The sequence below is a fragment of the Hipposideros armiger genome, unplaced genomic scaffold (assembly GCF_001890085.2).
Source record: "Hipposideros armiger isolate ML-2016 unplaced genomic scaffold, ASM189008v1 scaffold_454, whole genome shotgun sequence".
NCBI lineage: Eukaryota > Metazoa > Chordata > Mammalia > Chiroptera > Hipposideridae > Hipposideros > Hipposideros armiger.
Window position 1 is genome coordinate 608,784 of NW_017731804.1, and position 21,286 is coordinate 630,069.

Consider the following 21,286-nt stretch of genomic DNA (forward strand, 5'->3'; position numbering starts at 1 on the left):
AGTACAAGGTCGTGTGTGCATCACCCCATTAAGTCTGAACGCCTTGGTGCTTCTGACAAAGCAACTAGGTTGGTCCTTCCCACACAGAAACGAGTTGGGAGGTTTGATTCATGAAGAATAAATAACTCGACAGAGTCCGACTGTGGAAGTGGGTGAAAGGTGACGGAGAACAGGTGTGCGGGATCCGGTATCGGAACCAGGGCGGACGAGCTGAGAGGGGTGCTGGACTTGCAAGAACTTTTAGCCTAAAAGCGCAGGCCGGTCCAGTTTGGGGCGCACAGAACACTCTAGGCTCAAGTCCGCTCGCCACGTGGGCGCCGAGGCCCCGCACTCACCAAAGTCGTAGAGGTTCTGGAGCACAGCGTCCAAAAGCATGGGAGACGGAGACGAGGAGCAGCCCAGCGCCGGCTCCCGCGCCATTGTGGGGTCGGCCTCCGCGCGACAACCCAGAGCCCCCCTTGCACGCCGGCGCGAGGCGCCCTCACTTCCGGGTGTCGACGGGCTGCGCGCGCGGCGCAGGTCCCCGCGCGGCTTCCGTCCGGGTTAAGATGGCGGCGCCCGGGGTCCTGTGGAGCGGTCGCAGAGGGTGCCACCGCCTTAGGCGAGGTCGGGCCGCCCTGCGCGGAAGAACCGCCCCCAGCCGCCACACCACCACCGCCTAGCGAAACGTCCCAGGCCCCGCCCGGGACGGCAGCCGCACCATGGATTCTTCCAGTTCATCTAACTCTTGTCTCTCCGTCGGCTCCACCAGTCCCGGCGCTGTGGTGCTCCTTTACTCGGTAGGCGCCCAGGGGAACGAGACCCGGGGCGGGCCCGAGAGACGACCCCCTTCTCCCAGTCCTGGTTTCCTCCGGACCTCGACCTCTGGCCCAAAAGAGGGGGTCCCGACTTCCCGGAGAAGGGCTTTGGTGGTTGACTTGGTTTCCCAGGCAACGGTGTATCGTTGTATGTGTAAATGGTGTGTGCTTTTAGAAGTTTCTACCGTGACGGTTCCTCTAGCGCCTTCCCACTCGTTCCTTCTCTTTCCCTCCACCAGGCACAGGGCCTTCAGAAAGCCCCTGGTACAGGACGGAGGCGTGAGAATTGGAGGCTCTCGGTGTCTGGCGAGGGCTTGTCGGGCTACCTTTTGGGCAAACCTGAGAAACCTGCTGGTCTTATCCAGCCTGATACAGTCGGCCTGTGGCTCTTCACCACGCCGCCCTTGCACTGCTCCGACATTCCTGGCAGAAAAGTATTTGGCTTGTACGTGGGCATAGAGTTTTTACAACTGAAATCTTTTTTTAATGTAGGAACTGTTGGAACTTCTGGCAATTTTTATTGCCTGTTTTTGTCTTCCGTACATCATTGTACTTCCACAGGTCATTTTGGAAGACACTTAATGCCACTCAGCCTTTCTCCACTTGCCTTTTCACCTCCAGCTGTCTCTCCTCTCTCTGTCTCTCCTGATTTTAACTGGTCTCCTTTGCCAACAAAATGTCTGTTGGTCACTCGCAATTTTCATGAAGAAATTATGAGGTGAAAGCTTTGTAGCTCTCAGGATTGCACAATCCTGGGGTAATTTTTTTTTAAACTACTAGATTAATTTGTATCTACTTTAGGAGGAAATAAAAGAATGCATTGTAAAGGTATCCTAGCGGTTAGTGTCAGTTTTTGACTTCAATGTTAATTTGTATACGAAGGTCAAAACAGGGAAAACAGAAAAAAACAAGATAAAACCAAAAAATCCGGTTTCAAAAGAGAATGGGTATATATTTATACTTATATAAGCTCTGAGCATGTAATTGCTGCTTAAGTGTTCACTTCTCTGAGGCTCATCACTGTAACCTCCTCACGGGCCTTTTCACCCCACAGTTCTGTGGTGGAAATATTTTGACCTCCGACTGGGCTACTCCAGAGAGAGTATGTAGGGAAGAGGGTTGCTGTGGAGTTCTGACTCATCGTAGGTGGGTTTTTCATCCTAAACTGGTTTGTGAATTGACTACAGTGTTCTGCATGTTTGAGTTTTTATGGTACTTCCTCATTTACCAGTGGCTCTTGACTGATAAGACTTTTGTCAGCTTTTCATATGAAAGACTCAGGTAATTATATATGAGCTTTTTCCACTTCTGAAGCTGGACAGCAATCTTCTTGTCACTGCACAGTTTTTACTCTCATAATAACCTGAATTTCTTACTATTTCAAGCTGCCCTTATTTATTTCCTCAGCCACACTTCAATTGTGCAACACTCTAGCTAATCTGAGAGTGGTATTTGAGATATTTAAGATACTGCTGATTGCAGCAAACATTGCAGCAATGGTTACCTTAACTCATTATCCTCAATGTCCAAGATATAGAAGTTAAACATCCAGCCGGTGCTTTTAAGGACTTCAGAGGAAGTCATATAAGTAAACAGATAAGCACAGTGGAGTGGGGTATGGGCAGTGTTTGGAGCATGCACAGCATGTTGTGGGAGTAATGAGAAGGAGCACCTGACTTGGTTGGGGGACCCTTAAGAAGGCTTCTAAGAGAAGGTGACACCTGAACTGAGTGTTTGGGGTGCAAATGGGAGATGAGGGAGAGAAAGATGTCATATAAGAAAACCACCCCCTTGCATGTTTGTGGGACCCAAGTAGGGGAAATGAGAAACGAAACTAAGGAGTGGACAGAGATTATTTCCTAAAGGAGTTTTCTGTATCACATTTACCCACCTTTAATAATAGAATCTTAACTTTATAGGACACCATTTAAGGATGATCATATTTGTACGTTTGAAAGTCTAAGAGGACTAGTAGGTTTCTGCATGTTCTTTGTGTGGGTGACCTCTCTTACTTAAATAGAGACTGTAGAAAGAGAACGTGGTTGGGGGAGGAATCTGATGCCATAATCATGGAAATCAGCTAGGATGCTATGGCAGTAATCCAGAGAAGGGAGGAAAGCCTGAGGTGAGGCAGTGGCGTTGAGTCTGGGGAGAAGGGAGATGGGGGAGTCGGTGTGATACTTGGGGCAGTTGAATGTGGTGGCGAAGGAAAAGGAGCCTGAAGTTGACCCCTGGTGTCTGATAGCTGCTGATGCCTTTCGCTGACAGGAACTATGGGAGAGAAGCAGGTTTAGTCAGGGTGATAACAATAATTTCAATTTGGGATGTGTTCCGTTGGAGATGTGAGAGGCAGAATTAATGATTTTTAACTCGTGAATTATCACTAGGGGTTTGGGAGCCATCCACACAGTTAGGAATATGGTGGCAGAGCAAAAGAGGAAGGTCTGGTGTAAATACACAGATTCGGCAGCCCTAGCAGGGAGGTGGTATCTGAAGCCAGAGGTCTGCTTGACATCTTTCGGTAGACCTCAGGATGAAAAGGAGATGGGGATGGGTCATCATGGTATACCCATAACCCAAACTATGGCTTCCTGTTACAGTCCGAATGAAAACTCTGGGCTCCTTACGATGTGCTACAAGACTACATATCGAGCGACTGCTGCCTCTGATTTTGTGGCCTTGCTTGCTGTGCCTCAGCCACGCTGGCCTGTGTTTCTCAGACAGTGAGCACACTTGCCTCAGATGCCTGTGGTCCCCTGTGTGCGGTGTGCTGTGTTCCTCAGCATTGCTGGCTTTTCTTAGAGGTCCCAGCACAGATACCTCCTCAAGGAGGCCTCACCCAGCCCCTGGGTCTGAAGCGGCGCTCCGCTCACTCCTTCTCTTAGGTACTGTTTGATTTCCCTTACAGTCTCTCCAGTGTTGAGCTGCAGTGTCTTGTACTGGCTCTCAAAGCTGATTGTTAAATTTTCATGAAATTTGCGAACCCATTGTTAAAACACAGCCATGATTAACAATTAAAGATTAAGTTATACATTTACAATTAAATAAGACTCTGTTAGAATAAAAACTCAGCACTTCCTAATTATTTTACTAAATTTTACTATTATCTATGTGTTTGAGGTTACTTATGCCCATATATCATACCATAAGGTAGAAATCCTACACGTCAGTGGCACCTGTCCCCAACTCCCTGTTCAGTGAGGTTGTGCCGGTAGCTTGAAATCTGCCCTGGCGGGAGTGTGTGTACCACAGGAACCGGCGAACGTGTGAATCGGGCTCTCCCAAAGGTACACGTTTCCCTGCACGCCTCTGGTGGTGGTGGCATCCCCAGGTGAATGTCCCTGTTTACTTGTCTGTCTTTCCTTAGGGGATATAATCTCCCTCAGGGCACGTTTCTTGTCTGCTTTCTCGTGCTGTGTTCTCAACCTGTAGACCCAGCCTGGTACACGTTGTAGGCTCCCAGCCACTATCTGCTGAATGAGAGGAACCTCCTGGGCACTGGAGAAGGAGGGACAAGGAGAGACCTGTTTAGCTATCGATAACCAGAGGACTGCTGTGCAGATTAAGATAGGGAAAACAAACGGTGGGGGGAAGACTTCACCTAAACCTTCTTACTTGGGCTCTTCTTTGTATTGTGCCCCTGGATGTGAAGCCATGTAAATATATTTATTTAATGGTGGTAAATACTTCTCCAGCACAATGTAGGGAATGACAATAATGAACCCTGGCTGCGTGTGGGAACCACTTGGAGTACTTTGAAAAATAATTCTCATGCCCAGGTACCACTCACAGACCAAATTAATTAAGAATCTTTAGGGGGCCTGGACATCAGCATTTTTTAAGTGCCCCAATGTGCAATCTGAGTTAAAAGCCACTGGACTAGACACTGGGTGAGGGCCAGAGCGTCTAGTGTGAGCTTTAATTGGAAAGTCGTCATCAACAGAGCTGAAGAAGTGGCTTTGCTCAATAATTTGTCTTTCATTGTACAATGATTGAGTTCCTGCTAATAACTGGGAATACAAAATGTATAAGACACATTTCTTCCCAGACAAGAAGTTCACAGTCTTAAAGAAGAGACACTAAATACAAGTTTAGTGAAATATTTTAGATGCTGTCTTGAGAGTGTATTGAAGGTTCGGTAAAAACTCAAAGGGGAAGGTGACTGGTTGAGTCCAGGTTTAGGGAAGAATCGGGAAATAGTACACAACGGAGGTTAACAGGAGCTATGGGTGATGGCCGAGTGCTTTCCAGGTGGACAGCAGGCAGAGCCATTTGTAAGTGCCCTGTCTCATAACAGGTGCCACCATGCATGAGAGACTGAGTCTGTCTCATCACCACTGTATCCCCAGCACGTACCACAATGCCAAGCATGTAACAGGTGCTCAGATGTTTGACAATGAGTGTTATTTTTAGAGGTAGCAACTTGAACAAAGATGTGGGGAGCCATGAGATAGCATAGTTTGTTTGGGGAGCTACAGGTCTTTGTATAGTTGGACTATTGGAACAAACAAGGGGGACAGTGGGAGGGGAGTTGGGGTCAGATGCTAAGAAGTGTAGACTTGATCCTACAGGTAACAGAGACCCATGGAAAGATTGTAGATGGTCATATTTGGCAAGCTTTTCAAAATATACATGCCATCTGCTCTCCCTTACAGGTCTTTGTCCTGAGGACTGCCTCCCCCATCTCCCTCTCCCTCTCTCTCTCTCTCTCTCTCTCTCTCTCTCTCTCTCTCTCTATATATATATATATATATATATATATATATATATATATATATATATATGTATATATATATATATATACACACACACACACACACACACACACACACACATATATATATAAATTGATAGGTTGGGTGGGTGGGTGAGAGGATGGAGATGGATGGATAGATAGATAGATAGATAGATAGATAATAGATGATGGATACATAGATGGATAGATATCCCCAGCTGATTCTGATCCTTTTCCCACCCCCCAGAATCAGTAAATGGGGAGTCTCTAAGATCACTTTTATCCCTAAAATTATATAATTTATAATGGTAGTTAGTTGCATTCTACCAAGTCAGAGCCTACATAACTGTATGTTACTTTATTAATGAGAAATGTGAAATTTGAGAAGGTCTTCCAGACTTATAAGCCAGTTTTACACCCGAACCCCAGCAGGTGTATTTTTCCCTCAAATATTCTCTACACTCTATACATGTGGCATTAAAATGTTCATGTTTGCATATTCCACATATTCCACATACTACTCTTTTATAAACACTCATAAGTGCTCTTTGTTCCTATACTCTCATTATGCCTAATCCTGGTCCCAGTTTAACATTCTGTAGTTTTTTTCTGTTATCTCAACATTTAGTCATTCAATTATTGACCAGTTATGCATATTCCAAACACAGCTTGATGTTGGAAATACGAAGAGGACACGCACTGTCCTGTCCTCGAGATGATTACATTTTAGTGGGGAGGCAAACATGCAAACAGTTGCAGTGCTATGGAAGCAGAGCAGGGTAGATACGTTGGGTAGCAGTATTTACTATGATGACAACTATGGATGCATAGCAGGATAGATACATGTAGTGGATGAGTAAAGACATCCTAGTGAGGAAGGCAGAGTAATTCTGTCTGGGGAACACAGGCAGTGTTTTCGCAGAAGAGTGATGCCTACGGGAGGACAACAGAGGAACAGAAGGACCTTTCAGGCAGAGACAGGGCTGTGCAAAAGCCCTGAGGCATATCCTTGATGAACCCTGTTGGGGAAATGCAAATCACTCTCTATTGAGAGGACCAGAGAGTGGTGGGCGGTGAGTCTGGAGAGGGAAGGAAAGGCCAGGTCACAAAGGTTCTCTGATGATACAAGAAGAGGTTAGGTCTTCTGAAGGGGGGAGGGGGGGAGAGGGGCGCAGGGGTCATTTAAGTATTTTAAGCAGGGAACAATTTGGTCAGAATTGTGTTTTCAGAAGAGTACCTGGCAGCATGGAGGATTGATTCAAGGGGGGCAAAACAGTCAAGGAGATGAGTGCAGAGGTTACTGTGGTAAAGAGCACAAGCTTGACACATAAACAAGGAGTGGCCGTGCTACATATAGGCCACGTCACAGGAGGGCATGGACTGGGCTTGTAAAAGCTAAGGGGGGCTAGAATGATGCAGAGGGAGCACATGACCTGGTGGTTGTCAGTTAGGATTTTAAGGAAATAATCATGTTGCAGGATTGGGCAGAGGAGAAATGAGTTCCGTTTTAGAAAGGCCAAGTGTGAAATGTTGGGGACTAAGTATGTGTATCAGATGCTCAGATGGGAGAAGAGACCAGGACAGAAGATTCACAAGCATATGTACCATATATTGCAGCGTATAATGCGCACTTTTTTGCCTAAATTTGTGAGGGGAAAAATAAGGATGCGTATTATATATGGGTAGTATTAATTCCATATCTATATAAATGTTCTTAATTCTTTTATTTATGCTTATAAATTAAAAGTCTAACTCTAGAAATCAATAACGATATCTGTATGCAAAATAATACCCAGGAATACAATAGTCGGTTTTGTTGAGCTTACAGGAACATGCAATGACAAGAGTTCTTGGCCTTCTGTGATGTGTAAATATCATAAATTTGTTACCAGTACATAAAATGTTTTGTACCTTGTATCTGTTCTTGTATTTTGTAACTATTATGTAAAATTTCTTGTACCATAATATGTTAAAAAATACATGCTAAAATTCCTTTATAATACAAAAAAACAAGTATCTAAATGTAAACAAATAAAATTTTGTATTAAAAAATTAAAACAAACAAAAAAATTAAAATGAAAGATTTTTTTATCCCTGCAAGTTTGAGCCAAAAACTGTGGGTGCACATTATACACGGGAGGGTACTATACACAGCAAAATACTGTTGTTAGTGGGTGAGAGTACTCACCCCTGTGTGGAGTGAAGAAACGGATTGGAGATGTTGACATTAAAGGAAGTGGGAGGAGAGATGGCATACTTGCAGTTTGGGGAGGAAAATTTCCCCTCTGGTTGAGAATCACTGGATTAGAGAAATGAGATGGATTTCCTGCTGCAATAAGAGAGTCATGAACTAAAACCCAAAATAGGAAAATTTCAGGGTGGTTGGAGGTAGAAAAAGGAGGGTGTCATGCTGTGGAAAAGTCTGGGATGATGAAGACTAAAAGAGGCCAGGGTTTAATGACTAAATTCAAAAAAAATAATGCTGCTATGCTTTTTTATAATAGCAATGAATAAAAAATCCAAATGTCCAACATTAAAATAATGTTGTGGAAGAAACTTACATAACATGGAGGAGTGTTTATGACAGTAAGTGAAAAACCCAGGTGTCAAATCAAAATGTGCATATTTAGGGGGAGGGAACACTCCACACGCATAGAAAAAGCGTGCACCCAAGCGGCCTCTTGATGATAATTTGATTCTTTGTACCTTTATCTTCCACATTTTTATAATGAACATATATGTCACTTTGGTAACTAGAAAAAATTATTTTAAGAAGTTAGGGAGCATAAGGTGATTATGCAGCCACTGGAATGTTTTAAAACAATACTTAATATAGGAAAACACTATTGGATTGTTGGAAAAGTCATGACGCATGTTTGCGACAGAAGGTACTATTTTTGGAAGTACTAGAGTCATCTATGTTATTGCTATGTCATTTGACAGCTGACAGTTCTAGCTTCATTCTAAAAAAAATTGAGTGATTTGGTTCAGAGTTGGAAATTTTACAAGTTGAAGATGGAAGACCAAACTGCATTTTTGCCATATTTTACTGTTTTATTTCCATAAAGGGAAGAACACGTGTCAAGCTTGTGAAAAGTTGCATAAAGTTTATGGTGACAATGCTGTACAAGGATGTCAGTGCCAACGATGGTTCACAAAATTCCGTGCTGGTGATTTTGATCTCAACGATGCTCCTCGGTCAGGGAGGCCCACCAAGGTTGATGACGAAAAAATAAAGGCATTGATCGAGTCAAACCCACATTACACGACACGAGAGATTGCAGAAACATTGAACATCCATTATTCAAGCATTCATGACCACCTGAAGAAGCTGGGATACGTAAGCAAGTTCGATATTTGGATTCTGCATGAACTCAAAGAAGTTCATTTGACGGCACGTATAAACATCTGCAATATGCTCATTAAACGTGAGGAAAATTATCCTGTTTTGAAGCGACTGATAACTGGTGATGAGAAGTGGATTGATTGTTTACAACAACATGGTATGAAAGTGGTCTTGGTCCCGACGTGATGATTTGCCTCAAATGACATCGAAAGCAGACATTCATCATAGGAAGGTTATGCTCTCACTGTGGTGGGATTTTAAAGGTGTCATGTTTTTTGAGCTCCTGCCAAGAAACAATTCGAATGTGTGCTGTCAGCAGTTGGACAGATTGAACCAATCCATCATCCAGAAACGTCCAGAGCTTGTCAATTGTAAAGGAGTTGTGTTCCATCATGACAACACGAGATCACACACAAGTTTGATCACCTGTCAAAAATTATTGGAGCTTGGATGGGATGTGTTGCCACATCCACCATACTAGCCTGAGCTTGCGCTGTCAGACTTCCACTTGTCTTGCTCTCTTCAAAACTCCTTGCGTGGTATAACGTTCAATTCAGATGAGGCTGTAAATCAGCACCTTTTTCAGGTTTTCGCAGGTAAAGACAGGTCCTTCTATAAACGAGGAATTATGAAGCTCACTGAAAGATGGCAAAAGGTTATTGAACAAAACAGGCAATATATCATTGATCTTTGTTCTTTATATAAATAAATGACCTTTGAAAAGCATAAACAAAACACATATTGACTTTTCCAACAACTCAATAATAATATCATCGAAAAGCCAAGATAAACTATGGTATGGTCCATGTTTTGAATTTTAAAAATAAGTATTTCTTTGGCTATGAATGAAAGAAAACAAGAAAACTAGTAAGTGTTAAGAGTAGCTTTTCCTGGGATATAAAATTATGGATGGTTTTTATTTGCTCATGTTTCCAAATTTTCCATAGTTAAACATGATGGGTGGTGTAGGGTAGTGGGTCAGAGCCAGGTCTGTGGAGCCATCAGGCTCAAGTTTGAATCGTATCTGCCCTTTGTGGGCTGTGGGACCTCGCCTGGGTGAGTTATTTCACTTCTGTGTGCCTTGGTTTCCCCATTGTAAAACGGGGGTCATGATAAAAACTACTGCATAGTTGTCAGAGGTTTGCTCTGAGGATTGTTCCTTTTATATACACAGAGGGTGCCAAAAAAATGTATACACATTTTAAGAAAGGAAAAAACTATTAAAATTGTAGTACTCAGGGCCAGCCCAGTGGCTCGTTGGTTAAGAGTTCGCTTGGGAGTGCGAGCTCTGAGCAGTAGGGCCACCAGTTCGGGTCCCACATGAGCCAGTGACACTGTACCCTCTACAGCTAAGATGGTGAACAACAGCTCGACCTGGAGCTGGGCTGCTGTGAGTCACCGGTATCGGCGTAGGCTGCAGTGGGCTGCCGTAAGCTACCGTGAGTGAGCAGCCATGAGCCACCGTGAGCAGCCATCCAATGGCTAGCGACCGATCTGCCTCAGCCAAGAAGGGCACAGTGATCACAATACCAACATGGGCCAGTGAAGCGACGTCCTCCACAACTGGACTGAAGAACAAAAGGACAGCAACTTGTCTGTTCCCCTTCCCCTGATTCCCCAATGCTGTTCCCTCCCCCAATTCCCCAATAAAATCTTAAAAAAAAAAATTTTTGTAGTACTCAGTACATACCAATAACAAAAGATGAATACAAGTCATGTGTATACTTTTTTTTGGCATCCCCATACATGCACATTAAAAACAGTATTGTTCCCTTAATGTATATAAAGTTCTTAGAATAGTGCCTGATACTTAGTAAACAACTGTGCATGTTAGCTGTAATTATTATTATTACTACTCTGACTTTTATAATCAGAAAAACAAACTTTTCAGAGTTAGCAATGCCTAAGCCCCAGCCGGCTTCAGGAGCTGGTTGGACAAGCTGGGTTGCTGGGGTGGAAAGGAGAGAGGAGGCAAACAGCGCTCGACAGTAGCTTATATGGGAGCACGCTTTTCTTGAGTGAATCTTCCTTTTGTTTGCACCCATGTACTTTGATTTGATTTGACATCATTTTGAGAGTCTTACTGATTTAATTTTTAAAGCTAAGTAGAAGAAACAATAAACTTATCAATGTGATTGATGAAACCTTGTAAAATTGGTCAGGTTATAGCTGAATGTCTCATCTTTGTTCTTTGTTACCTTTCCCAGAGGGGTCCTGGCTTTACAACAATAGCGGTCAGAAATATAAAAATAAAATATTATGATCATTGAATATCAATATGTTGATCTTATCATTAAATTTCTTTTTCTTGGTGAGTGAAAATCTAACCTCAGAACGGTCTGCCCTTGTTCATATGTCACAGAATAAAAATGTTGGCAAAAAGGGAGCCTTCCCAGGATTGTCCCTGATCTGTCCTAACTTATTTTACAGTCTGTACGTTACCTTTTCTCCTCTGCCTTATCCACAGAAGGAGCTCAAAAAGTGGGATGAGTTTGAAGATATTTTAGAAGAGAGGAGGCATGTCAGCGACTTGAAATTTGCAATGAAATGTTACACACCTCTTGTCTATAAGGGAATTATTCCGTGCAAGCCAAGTGACATTAAAAGCAGTGTTCTCAGTTCTGAAGAGGTTCACTATGTCATCAAACAGGTAAGTGGTTCCTTCTTCAGCCACAGCCAGTTTGCTCCTTGTCACCAAGCTTTTCCTCTTCTTGAGTCTGTGACTCATCTTGCTGTCTTTAATGTGTCTCTCTAGGTTTAGCTCTACTCAGCATGTTCATCAGAGGTGGTCGTAGCCACGAGGTGTGTTAACCTCTCATGAGACACTGAGGGTCTGGCAGAGCGAGTTGCACAGGTTTCCTAGCTGCTGAGTGTCTAGTCTGATGGGGAACGATGACAGCCAGACAGTCAGGATACAAGAAAGACGTGCGAGTGGGAGCCCCGGTGCAGGGGCACCAGCTCATCAGAGGGGCAGCTGATGGTGTGTCGGGAGTTAGAGAAGGGATTATTTTTAATGGGGCCTGAAAGGTAGATGAAGGGTTTTCCGGGTGAAGTGGGTGAAAAGAGTGTTCCTGGCAGAGCTAATAACTTTTCCCCGTGGTTTTCAAACCTCACTACACATTAAAATTACTCGGGGAGCTTTTAAAACTCCCTGTGCGTAGATCTCACCCCACGCCAATTAAATCACAATGTCCGGGGAGGAGCCAGCCTCCAGTACAAGCCCTGTAAGTCCAAAGTACAGCTAACTCGGAGGACCCCCGGCTTGTGGTCAGGACCAGAGAATATGCAGTCACAGCACTGACCAGACAGAGGAAGCAAAGAAGGGGTAATGGTAAGAAGTGAGGCTGGAGAGGTGAGCAGGGCCTGTGCGATCGCGTGGAGGAATTAGGTCTTCTCCTGCATCCGTGCAAAGCACCGAGAGCTCTCAAGTTGGAGTGTGGTGTGATCATTTATGTTTTAGAAACACTGTTTGGTAAAAATGCAAACAGGAAGTCTGCTTCTGATGGCTGCCTCCGTAATCCCTCTGTGTGGTCCTAGTTGCCAGGACTGGTGAGTGGTGTAGAAACGGAGAAATGGACCAAGCTCAGAAATGTGAGAGGTGGAGTAGACCTCATTAACGACCAGCTGGGTGAATGAAGTGGCGGAAAGGAAAGAAGCCAGATGATGCAGCCGTTCCCTGAGACCGGCGTCTTGAAAGAGGGAGGGGACGGGAGTGGGAGCAAGTTCTGTGTAGGACAGACCCCTGGCAGGCGCCCTCTCCCTTCCCTCTGTCTCCAGCCTTTCTTTCTCAGTTGGCTTCTGCCCTTTAGTCTGTAAATAGGTCCAAGGCCACTGAAGTGTACATTTTAAAGTGATTAAAATGGCAACTTTTATGTTATTTGCATTTAATTATAATTTTTAAACATGGATGACACCAAAACAGAAAACAGTTCCCACTTGGGGAAGCAGTTTTGCTTTAACTGTGACCCTCCCTCTTCTCTGTCTCACCCACTCTTCAGCTCTTCGTCTCTGGCCACTGTCTTTGCTCCCCAGGCTGCTGTTCATTCAGTCTTCAGGCCACCGATACTCAGTGTGGGTCTTTTTCTGACTGTGATACTAAGCCTTTCTTGCTGTGTCACTCAGAGAACCAGAGTGAAATAAACAGGTTAAGAGGAAACAGTTTATCCTGGTCCCACAATCTTGGGCCTGTTGAATTGAGTCCTCAAACTATGGAGCGAGATTGAGGGTGACCACATTTGTGAATGTGCTAGATGCCACTGGATCGCTGACTTCAAAACAACTATTTTATGTTCTGCAAATTTCCCTCCAATATTGAAAAACAAGATAAGATACTTCCTCAGTGTGTATAACTGGGAGAGTTGAGGGTCCGGTATGTCATCCTCTGACCTTCTGTGCCTCATCCTAAAGCAGAGCATCCTGGAGAAATCCTGTCACACAGAGTTCGATCCTTCTCAACCTGCTTGGTTAGCCAAAGTTAAAGGGATTAAATTCGGCCCCCTTGAAGACAGAAACTGTGACTTGTTCCTCTCTAGGCCCTGGGCAGCCCAGCACAGCCAACATTTTGTTCTTTACCCAAAGATGTGCTATGCCATGCAAATAAAGAGAGTTCCGTTGTGAGATCGCTGATGTCACTAATTTTTCTTTTATAGTTTGGGGACTTTGCACCAGTGTCTTAGCTGTCTGATGCAGTCTGAGTGGTACTTCAGTGAGATCTTGGATTTTTCCCTTGTATATTCCCTTGTAATAGCATTGAACAAACACATTAAGCGCCACAGTAGTTTCTTGAAAGGACACCAGCTCATGGGGTGTGAGCGTATTAGCAAACCAAAGGGGAAGGTGAGATGTTCTCCACCAGTCTAAAATGCTATACTAGAAAACCGCCTCTGAATTCTAGTCTTTAAACTCGTCCACTTTTGTTATGTTGGGAAACAAACTATGTCCATTTAAATGAAGACATGCCATTTTTGAGTTCTGCAGTGTTGGCCCATTTGGAACTCGTGCAGGTTTGAATAACAGAGCTAGGGCTTCTTTCTGCAGACCGTTGCCTTGCTTTCTCTCGCCAGCTCTCCAAGGACTCCCAGCAGCCCGAGGCTGCCCTCCGAGAGGAAGCCTGTGAGATCCTGGATGAAATGAGCCACAACCTGCGTCTGGGAGCCATCCGGTTTTTTGCCTTCGCCCTGAGCAAAATATTTAAACAAATTTTCTCAAAAGTGTGTGTAAATGAAGAAGGTATTCAGAAAGTGAGTATTGCTTGTTGAAAACAATCTCTTCTTCAACCCCTCACTATTTAGTCATCTCTAAGACCTCTCACCCTGCACTCCGTTCATCAGGCATCCGTCTGGCGGAAGAGGCCCTGCTTCTCTGGGTGCTGCTGTTTGCTCCTTGACCCTCAAACCTAGAGGCTTCAGACTAACCTAGGTAGTCAGGTGGGGCTTACAGACAACCTGACGTCAAATGTTCACAAAGTTACAGAAGTCATCATCCACACCATTTCTGCATATGCTCCACCTGCATGCCCCTACATTCCTCTATCCTTTCCTCCATACCCGGGTGTGTCTCTCCTATAAGCAAGTCCTTCTACAGTGCAGTTATCAAAATAAGCAAATTAACCGATACAGTACTGATGGTACACACCTTACTCTATTTCACCAGTTGTCCCAACTAAGTCTTGTCTAGCAAAAGAAAACCCTGCATCCTGTGTTCATTCCATGTCCATGTCCCCTTAGACTCACTCTGGAACATTCCTTAGTCTTTGTGTTTCATGATATTACTTTTGAAGAGAGCAGACCGGTTATTTCGTAGTGTCCCGTGTTTGGGTTTGAGCGATGTCTTCTCGTCATTAGACTCAGGCTGGGCCCTTGGGCAGGCAGGTACACCTCAGAAGCCACATGTGTCCTTCTCAGTGCATGCGGTCAGGATACCTGTGGTCGATAGTGGCCAGGTTTCTGCATGTGAAGTTGTTGCCGTGCTAAGGTCTGGCTGCCTGCCGCTTGAAAAAGTTAAAAATCGAGAGACAAGGTTGGTGGAAAGAAAACAGGTTTATTCAGAATGCCGGCATTCTGGGAGAATGGCGGACTCCTGTCCAAAGGCCATCTCCCCATCCCTAGACAGGGCAGAAAGTTTTGTAGGTACACAAGAAGAAGAACAAAGGAAAAGGGGAGTCGGTCAGGCAGGGCTGAGGGCTGACCTCGCTTCCTGGGGTCTGGTCTGTTTTAAGATACTGTTATCTCTGGACTCCACTCGGCCATGGAGGCCTGGGGCTTTATTTATGCGTCACCAGTAAAAACTGCAAGGGAGCTGCAAAATGGATTTGGTGTCCTGGCGCCAGAGGATGAAGAAATGGCCCTTTCCAGGTTAGGATTCTGCTTAAGTAGATTAAGTAGATTAACGAGGTATGTGTAGACTTAGGAAAGGGAGCAAAACAGAGCTTTTAAGTTATTAGGGCAGAAACAAAGAAAACAAACAGCTGAATATCAGGGTGGCGCTAACTGGAAACTATTGGGTTGTTGGAAAAGTCATGACGTATTTTTTTCTATGTTTTTCATTGCAAAAATGTGTCATGACTTTTCCGAAAACCCAGTAGTTGAGTCTAACTACATTATTGATTTGCCAAATTTCCCCTTACAAAGTCACTGCTTCCCCCTTTGTAATTAGCATGTCTTGTGGATAAATACTTGGAGGACGGTTAAGTGTCCTGCTTTTCATCAGACTTTCCTTCACTAGCTTTTAACATCCACTGACGGTTTTTGTACAAATCAGTTATTACTCTAATGATTGTTAAATGGTGATTTTAATTTTTCAATTATTATTATTTTTTAGAGGAACAAAGATGTTTATTGAAGTGAAAGTACATCTCTCTTATGAGAGGGGGTACCCGAAACTGGGATGCCCTAAATGGTGATTTTTATAATTCCATCACTTCTATTATTTAATAGTTTGCTTTTTTTCTATAAGGAAGAGCTTTCTCAATGGAGATTATTTTATTCATTTATGCTTTTAATACTTTTTTCTCTTGCTAGGAAATAGGAAACCCTCGCCTCAATTGGCTTTCCTCCTCTTACCTCTTAATGTTTTCTTTATATTCAGTCGTATACTTTACTTTTAACATTTTCTTTTCCTGCTGTGACATTTTAGATTGGATCTCTGTCAGAATGTCCAGTGCAGTGTTTGGGGCCGGGGGTGTTGGCAGGCCATGTCTTAGCTGATCACAACTTAACCTGCCTCAGTTCGTTGTACTTAGATTTCAGAAAAACACGTAACACACTGATTCCAGTGGATGCTTTTCGAGGTTGAATCTGGAAATTCAAATGTACCCTCCCACTACATGGCTCCCATTCTCCCTGGCAGCGAGTCCGGTGTTTAAATAGAGAAGCTCCACGCCTCTCCTTGGTCCTGATAATGCACAGATGTTGGTGGTAATGCCCCGAGAGGAACTGTGTTCTCTCTTCCGGCAGTCAAGCAGCCTGGTGCCGCAGTTCACAGTCGACTGTACAGTTCAGACCAACGTCGGCCCCATTCCCATCTCCACCTGCCATTTCTTAGCTGCTTGACCATGTCACAAGCAAGGAGACCAGCTAAGGCTTAGGCCTGACTCACAAACACATCACATTGAACAGTGCGTATGTTAGTGTCATCACTATTCTTATGATCTGTAAAAATGTACATTTTTTATGTTCTTGCATTATGTGAGCTTGTTGAACTAGAATTCTGAAATAAGTTTTGTGTGTGTGGTAGAGGAGGCAGAAAAACATTAGTAGTCCCTCTGTACATACACACATCTTCCGTGTTCTGCGTTGAGATGTGATTTTAATAATGTGAAAACTGAAATTACTGAGAATGTGCCATTTATTTATTTTCAAGCTACAGCGAGCCATCCAGGAGCATCCGGTGGTTCTGCTGCCTAGTCATCGGAGTTACATGGACTTTCTGTTGTTGTCTTTTATTTTATACAACTACGATTTACCTGTGCCAGTCATAGCTGCAGGAATGGGTACGTGCTGTTGTTCTACTTCTTTTAATTATGAAAATGAAAATGTTCACTGGAATGATTAACAATACCAAAGTATTTAAAGATGATGAAAACAGCCTCTCCCTTCGTCCTTCCAATCACAGTGTGTGACAGTTTGGATCACGTCCTGTACTGTCTTTACTGCGTCCACACAGACGTAGGCAAGCGTATGTGCACATGGGGTCTGGGGGTTAGGTTTGGAAAATGAGATTATACTACTTTATGTGTTACGTGCCTTTTGCTTTTTTTATTTGGTAATATGTTAATGATTATAGGTCAATAAATGGATCTAACTTTTTTGTGTATTTTTAAGTTCTGGTAAAATACACATAACAAAATTTACCATCTTAACCATTTTTAAACGTACAGTTCAGTAGCATTAAGTATTCACATTATTGAAATACCATCATCACCATCCATCCACAAAAGTCTTTTCATCTTGCAAAACTAAAATTCTGCCCCCATTAACCACTAATTCCCATTCCCCTGCCCCCAGCCCCTGGCCCCCACCTTCTACTCTCTGTCTCTGTGAATGTGACTCCTCTAGGGGCCTCAGATGAGTGGAACCATGCAGGAGTGGTCCTTTTATGACTGGCTTATTTCACTCAGCATCATGAACCTCAGGGTTCATCCATGTGGTAGCCAGTGTCAGAATGTCCTTCCTCTTTAAGGCTAATATTCCACTGTGTGGATGGACTGCATTTGTGTCTCCATTCATCTGTGGGGAGACACTTGGCTGGCTGCCACCTATTGGCCATTGTGCTGCTGTGAACACAGGTGTAAGATACCTATTCAGGTCTCTGCCTTTAATTCTTCTGGTAGAATTGCTGGGTTCTATGGTAATTTTATTTTTAATTATTTGAGGAACCTCCATATTGTTTTCTATAGTGGCCGCTCCACTTTACGTCCCCACCAGCAGTGCACGAGTGGTTCAGTTTCTCCACACCCTCGCCAGCACTTGTTATTTTCTGGTTTGGTTTTTTTCTATATATAATAGCCATGCTAATTGGTGTGATGTGGTATTTCATCATGGCTTTGATTTGCATTTCCCTAATGACTGGTGATGTTGAGCATGGTTTCAGATACTTTTTGGCTTTTGTATATCTTCGTAAGAGAAATATCTATGCAAGTCCTTTGTCCTTTTTTTAAACTGGGCTGTTTGTTTTTTCATGCTGAGTTGTAGGAGTTCTTTGTCTATTCTGGATATTAACCCTTTATCAGATGAATGCTTTGCAAACATGTTCTCCCATCCCCAGTCCCGAGGGCTGGCTTCACTGTAACTTCTGTCCTTTATGTACGGAAGTCTTTAATTCTGACACGTTCCAATGTATCTATTTTTTCCTCTTGTTTTCTGTGTGTTTGGTGTCATACCCAAGAAAACATTGCCAAATCCAATGTCATGAAGCTTTTCCCCTATGTTTTCTTCTAAGAGTTGTATAGCTTTAGGTCTTACATTTAGGTCTTTGGTCCATTTTGAGTGAATTTTTGTACAGGTGTGAGCGAAGAGTCCCACTTCATCTCTAACATTTTGGATCGCTGTGGAATATTCAGCAGTTCAGCTGTATCATAATTTTGTAGATTTGCTGTTACAATTTTACAACATATTTTTATATCAGTGCTTTTATTTCTGTAGGGTTGATTCCCCAAAGTAGGTTTGCTAAGGCAAATAAATTATTTGTCACCTTTCAAGGCAGCCAGGGAGGCTGACATTCAGGCATATATATACCTTTGTCAATAAGTGCAGTGAACAGTGAGGTTCAACTCCCAGAGACCTGAGCACTTTAAAAGCAGTTTCCTTTGCATGGGCATGTGAGGAGCTATTTGGAAATTAGGGAAAATGATAAGAGCTCCTCCTCTTATTCTGGGTTTGCTTTATCTAGAAGAAAGTGGATCTTTTTACCTGGTGGGTAAAAAGGAAAGGTGAGCGCTTGTTTGGCCTGGCTGTCCAGAGCATGGAGGACGCATATTGGTGTGTCGTCAAGTTCAGCAGCGGTGCTGACTGAAGCATTCAGCCTGACAACATTGTTACAGTTTTCACGTTCGTTACCTGCTGTTGCCACCTGTCTCTAGCTGCCCTGGTTAGAAACAGAGGTGCATGGAGGGGTACCAGGTTACCTCCCAGCACGTGCTTGCCCAGAGCCCCTTTTTTCCATAATTCTGTTAGGTGTCTCTTCTTAGGGATCTTAATGTCAGGATAGTTATTATGACCACGGGGGTGCCTTCCATGCATGAAATCTCTCTTAATAGAGTTTGAGTTTAGATCTTTATAGACAGTTTCAGGATCTGCAAATAAACATTAACCCTTTTATTTTTAGACTTCCTAGGAATGAAGATGATTGGGGGGCTGCTGCGGATGTCGGGCGCTTTCTTCATGCGACGCACCTTTGGTGGCAATAAGCTCTATTGGGCTGTGTTCTCTGAATATGTGAAAACCATGCTGCGGGTAAATGCACAGAACCACTGAGTGCTTTCAAGCTGTATTGTCTTTTCCTGGTGTTTGCTATTGGATCTTATTTAAATCCTTCACTTCTAAATGGGCAGCCTAGCGTGTGTGTTTCCCCTGAAGGAATGCGCAACCCCTGTGTGACTCTCATGTCACTGTAAGCAGCCTGTGTTCAGAGGGCTGGGACGGGAGCTGGGGGGAAGGAGTCAAAAGAAGCATTGCTCACTTCGAGCGTAGGCAACGGGCTTTGTGTTTTGTTTTGTTTGTTTGTGTTTTCTCTTTAAAGAATGGTTATGCTCCTGTTGAATTTTTCCTCGAAGGGACAAGAAGCCGCTCTGCCAAGACATTGACCCCTAAATTTGGTAGGTCACCTACAGACTGCAGGAAAAATAGAAACTCAAAGGCTTTAGACGAAATGTCATCAAAGCTGCTAATAGAGCTTGACACTTTGGGGCACGGTAGTCTTTTCTCTCTAAGTGTGACTGTTTCTGTTTCTGGGCTTAGTATATAACGTGCTTTTAGTATCTTCCTGTTTATGTGTCTCTCTCCTCTTCAGTGTTTATGAAAAGCCATTTCTCCTTGTGTTTACAGGTCTTCTGAATATTGTGATGGAACCATTTTTCAAAAGAGAAGTTTTTGACACCTACCTTGTCCCAATTAGCATCAGTTATGATAAGATATTGGAAGAAACTCTTTATGTATATGAGCTTCTAGGGGTTCCCAAGCCAAAAGAGTCTACAACCGTACGTAAAGGACGCCAGACCTGACCTTGGAATTTAGAGGAAATGCTGGTTTGCACACCGTGATTCCTGAATTTCCTCCTTGTTTCCTTTTCCTCTGTCGTGACACTGTTAGGGGTTGCTGAAAGCCAGGAAGATTCTGTCTGAAAACTTCGGCAACATACACGTGTACGTTGGCGACCCCGTGTCACTTCGCTCTCTGGCAGCTGGAAGGATGAGCCGCAGCCCGTATAACCTGGTCCCAAGGTGCGGAGCGGGCTTCTCATGGCTGATAGAAACTTGAGGGCGTGCATCGTGGTTCCTGACCACTTCTAGGGCTGAATCGCGGTTACCTGAGATTACACACCGGGGACGGGGAAGGCCCCAGGCTCAGAAGGACACATGTGTGCCCAGAAGTGCTCGCTGCAGGACAGTGTCCCTTCTTCTTGGGCATCCATGTCCGGCCGACTTAAAAGTGGGGAAACCACAGCACTGTTACAAGTGAACGCATGGAAGTAGTGGCGCGCGCTTGGTAGGTCCCCTGAAGTGTGTACTAAGTATTGTTTTTGATCCTAGAAAGGCTTGTCTGCTGATGATGAATGGGAGTGGGTCCCTGCTCTCAGAAAGGCCATGGTTTTATGTGCAAGGACGTAAATTGGGTCCCTTTGGGACGCAGGTACAATACATGGTTAGGTTCTCTTAATCGAGGGGAGGCGAGGAGGAAAAGCCAGGCCCAGCCAGGCCTCAGGTGCTCGCACCATTGACCTGACTTACCTGCAGTCCCGACTGGCCCACAGCAGCCAGGGCGCCTGCTGGCAGCTCTGCTAGCTCCAAAGCAGGTGGCAGCTTTGTGCCGCCGCACGCTTTCTTGCTGTAGACCCAGATGGGGTTGGCCTGTTGGTACCTCATACAAGCACCCTCGCTGGCTGCAGCTTTCACCTTAAGTCACCTTATTGTGTGGCTTCCTTTTAGGTCAGATGGGTACCCCTGCTTCAGCCAGCTCTGTGGGTTCCTGATGTCCCATTCAGAGCTTGCAATCTGTCAGGTGAGGGAAATGGCAGTGCTTGGCAGGCGCTCTGAAGCTTCTCAGGACAGTGACAGTCGCACAGACTGGCCAGCCTCCCATGCAGACATGAGCAGTCATCCTATTAACACATTAACATGTGTTCTGCACGAGACGTCCTAAGTGCTGTGGATTTGGAGAAGGTAGTAGCATTCTGCTTGGGAAGCATCAGTTT

At 44.2% G+C, this 21,286-nt stretch overlaps 1 protein-coding gene across 2 annotated transcripts in view; it reads left to right on the forward strand.

Moving 5' to 3' along the window:
- The first annotated feature begins 497 nt into the window (after positions 1-497).
- GNPAT (glyceronephosphate O-acyltransferase) overlaps positions 498-21,286 on the forward strand; it is a 29,759-nt gene continuing 8,970 nt past the window's right edge. The window contains exons 1-8 of one of the 2 annotated variants that reach the window (XM_019665838.1): positions 498-779; positions 11,346-11,528; positions 13,942-14,118; positions 16,745-16,868; positions 19,202-19,329; positions 19,616-19,691; positions 19,921-20,072; positions 20,185-20,315. In XM_019665838.1, the coding sequence (XP_019521383.1) occupies positions 702-779; positions 11,346-11,528; positions 13,942-14,118; positions 16,745-16,868; positions 19,202-19,329; positions 19,616-19,691; positions 19,921-20,072; positions 20,185-20,315 (1,049 nt within the window). In that variant the 5' untranslated portion in view covers positions 498-701. Of the gene's footprint in view, positions 780-11,345; positions 11,529-13,941; positions 14,119-16,738; positions 16,869-19,201; positions 19,330-19,615; positions 19,692-19,920; positions 20,073-20,184; positions 20,316-21,286 lie in introns of both variants that reach the window. The other variant, XM_019665837.1, reaches the window with a different exon arrangement.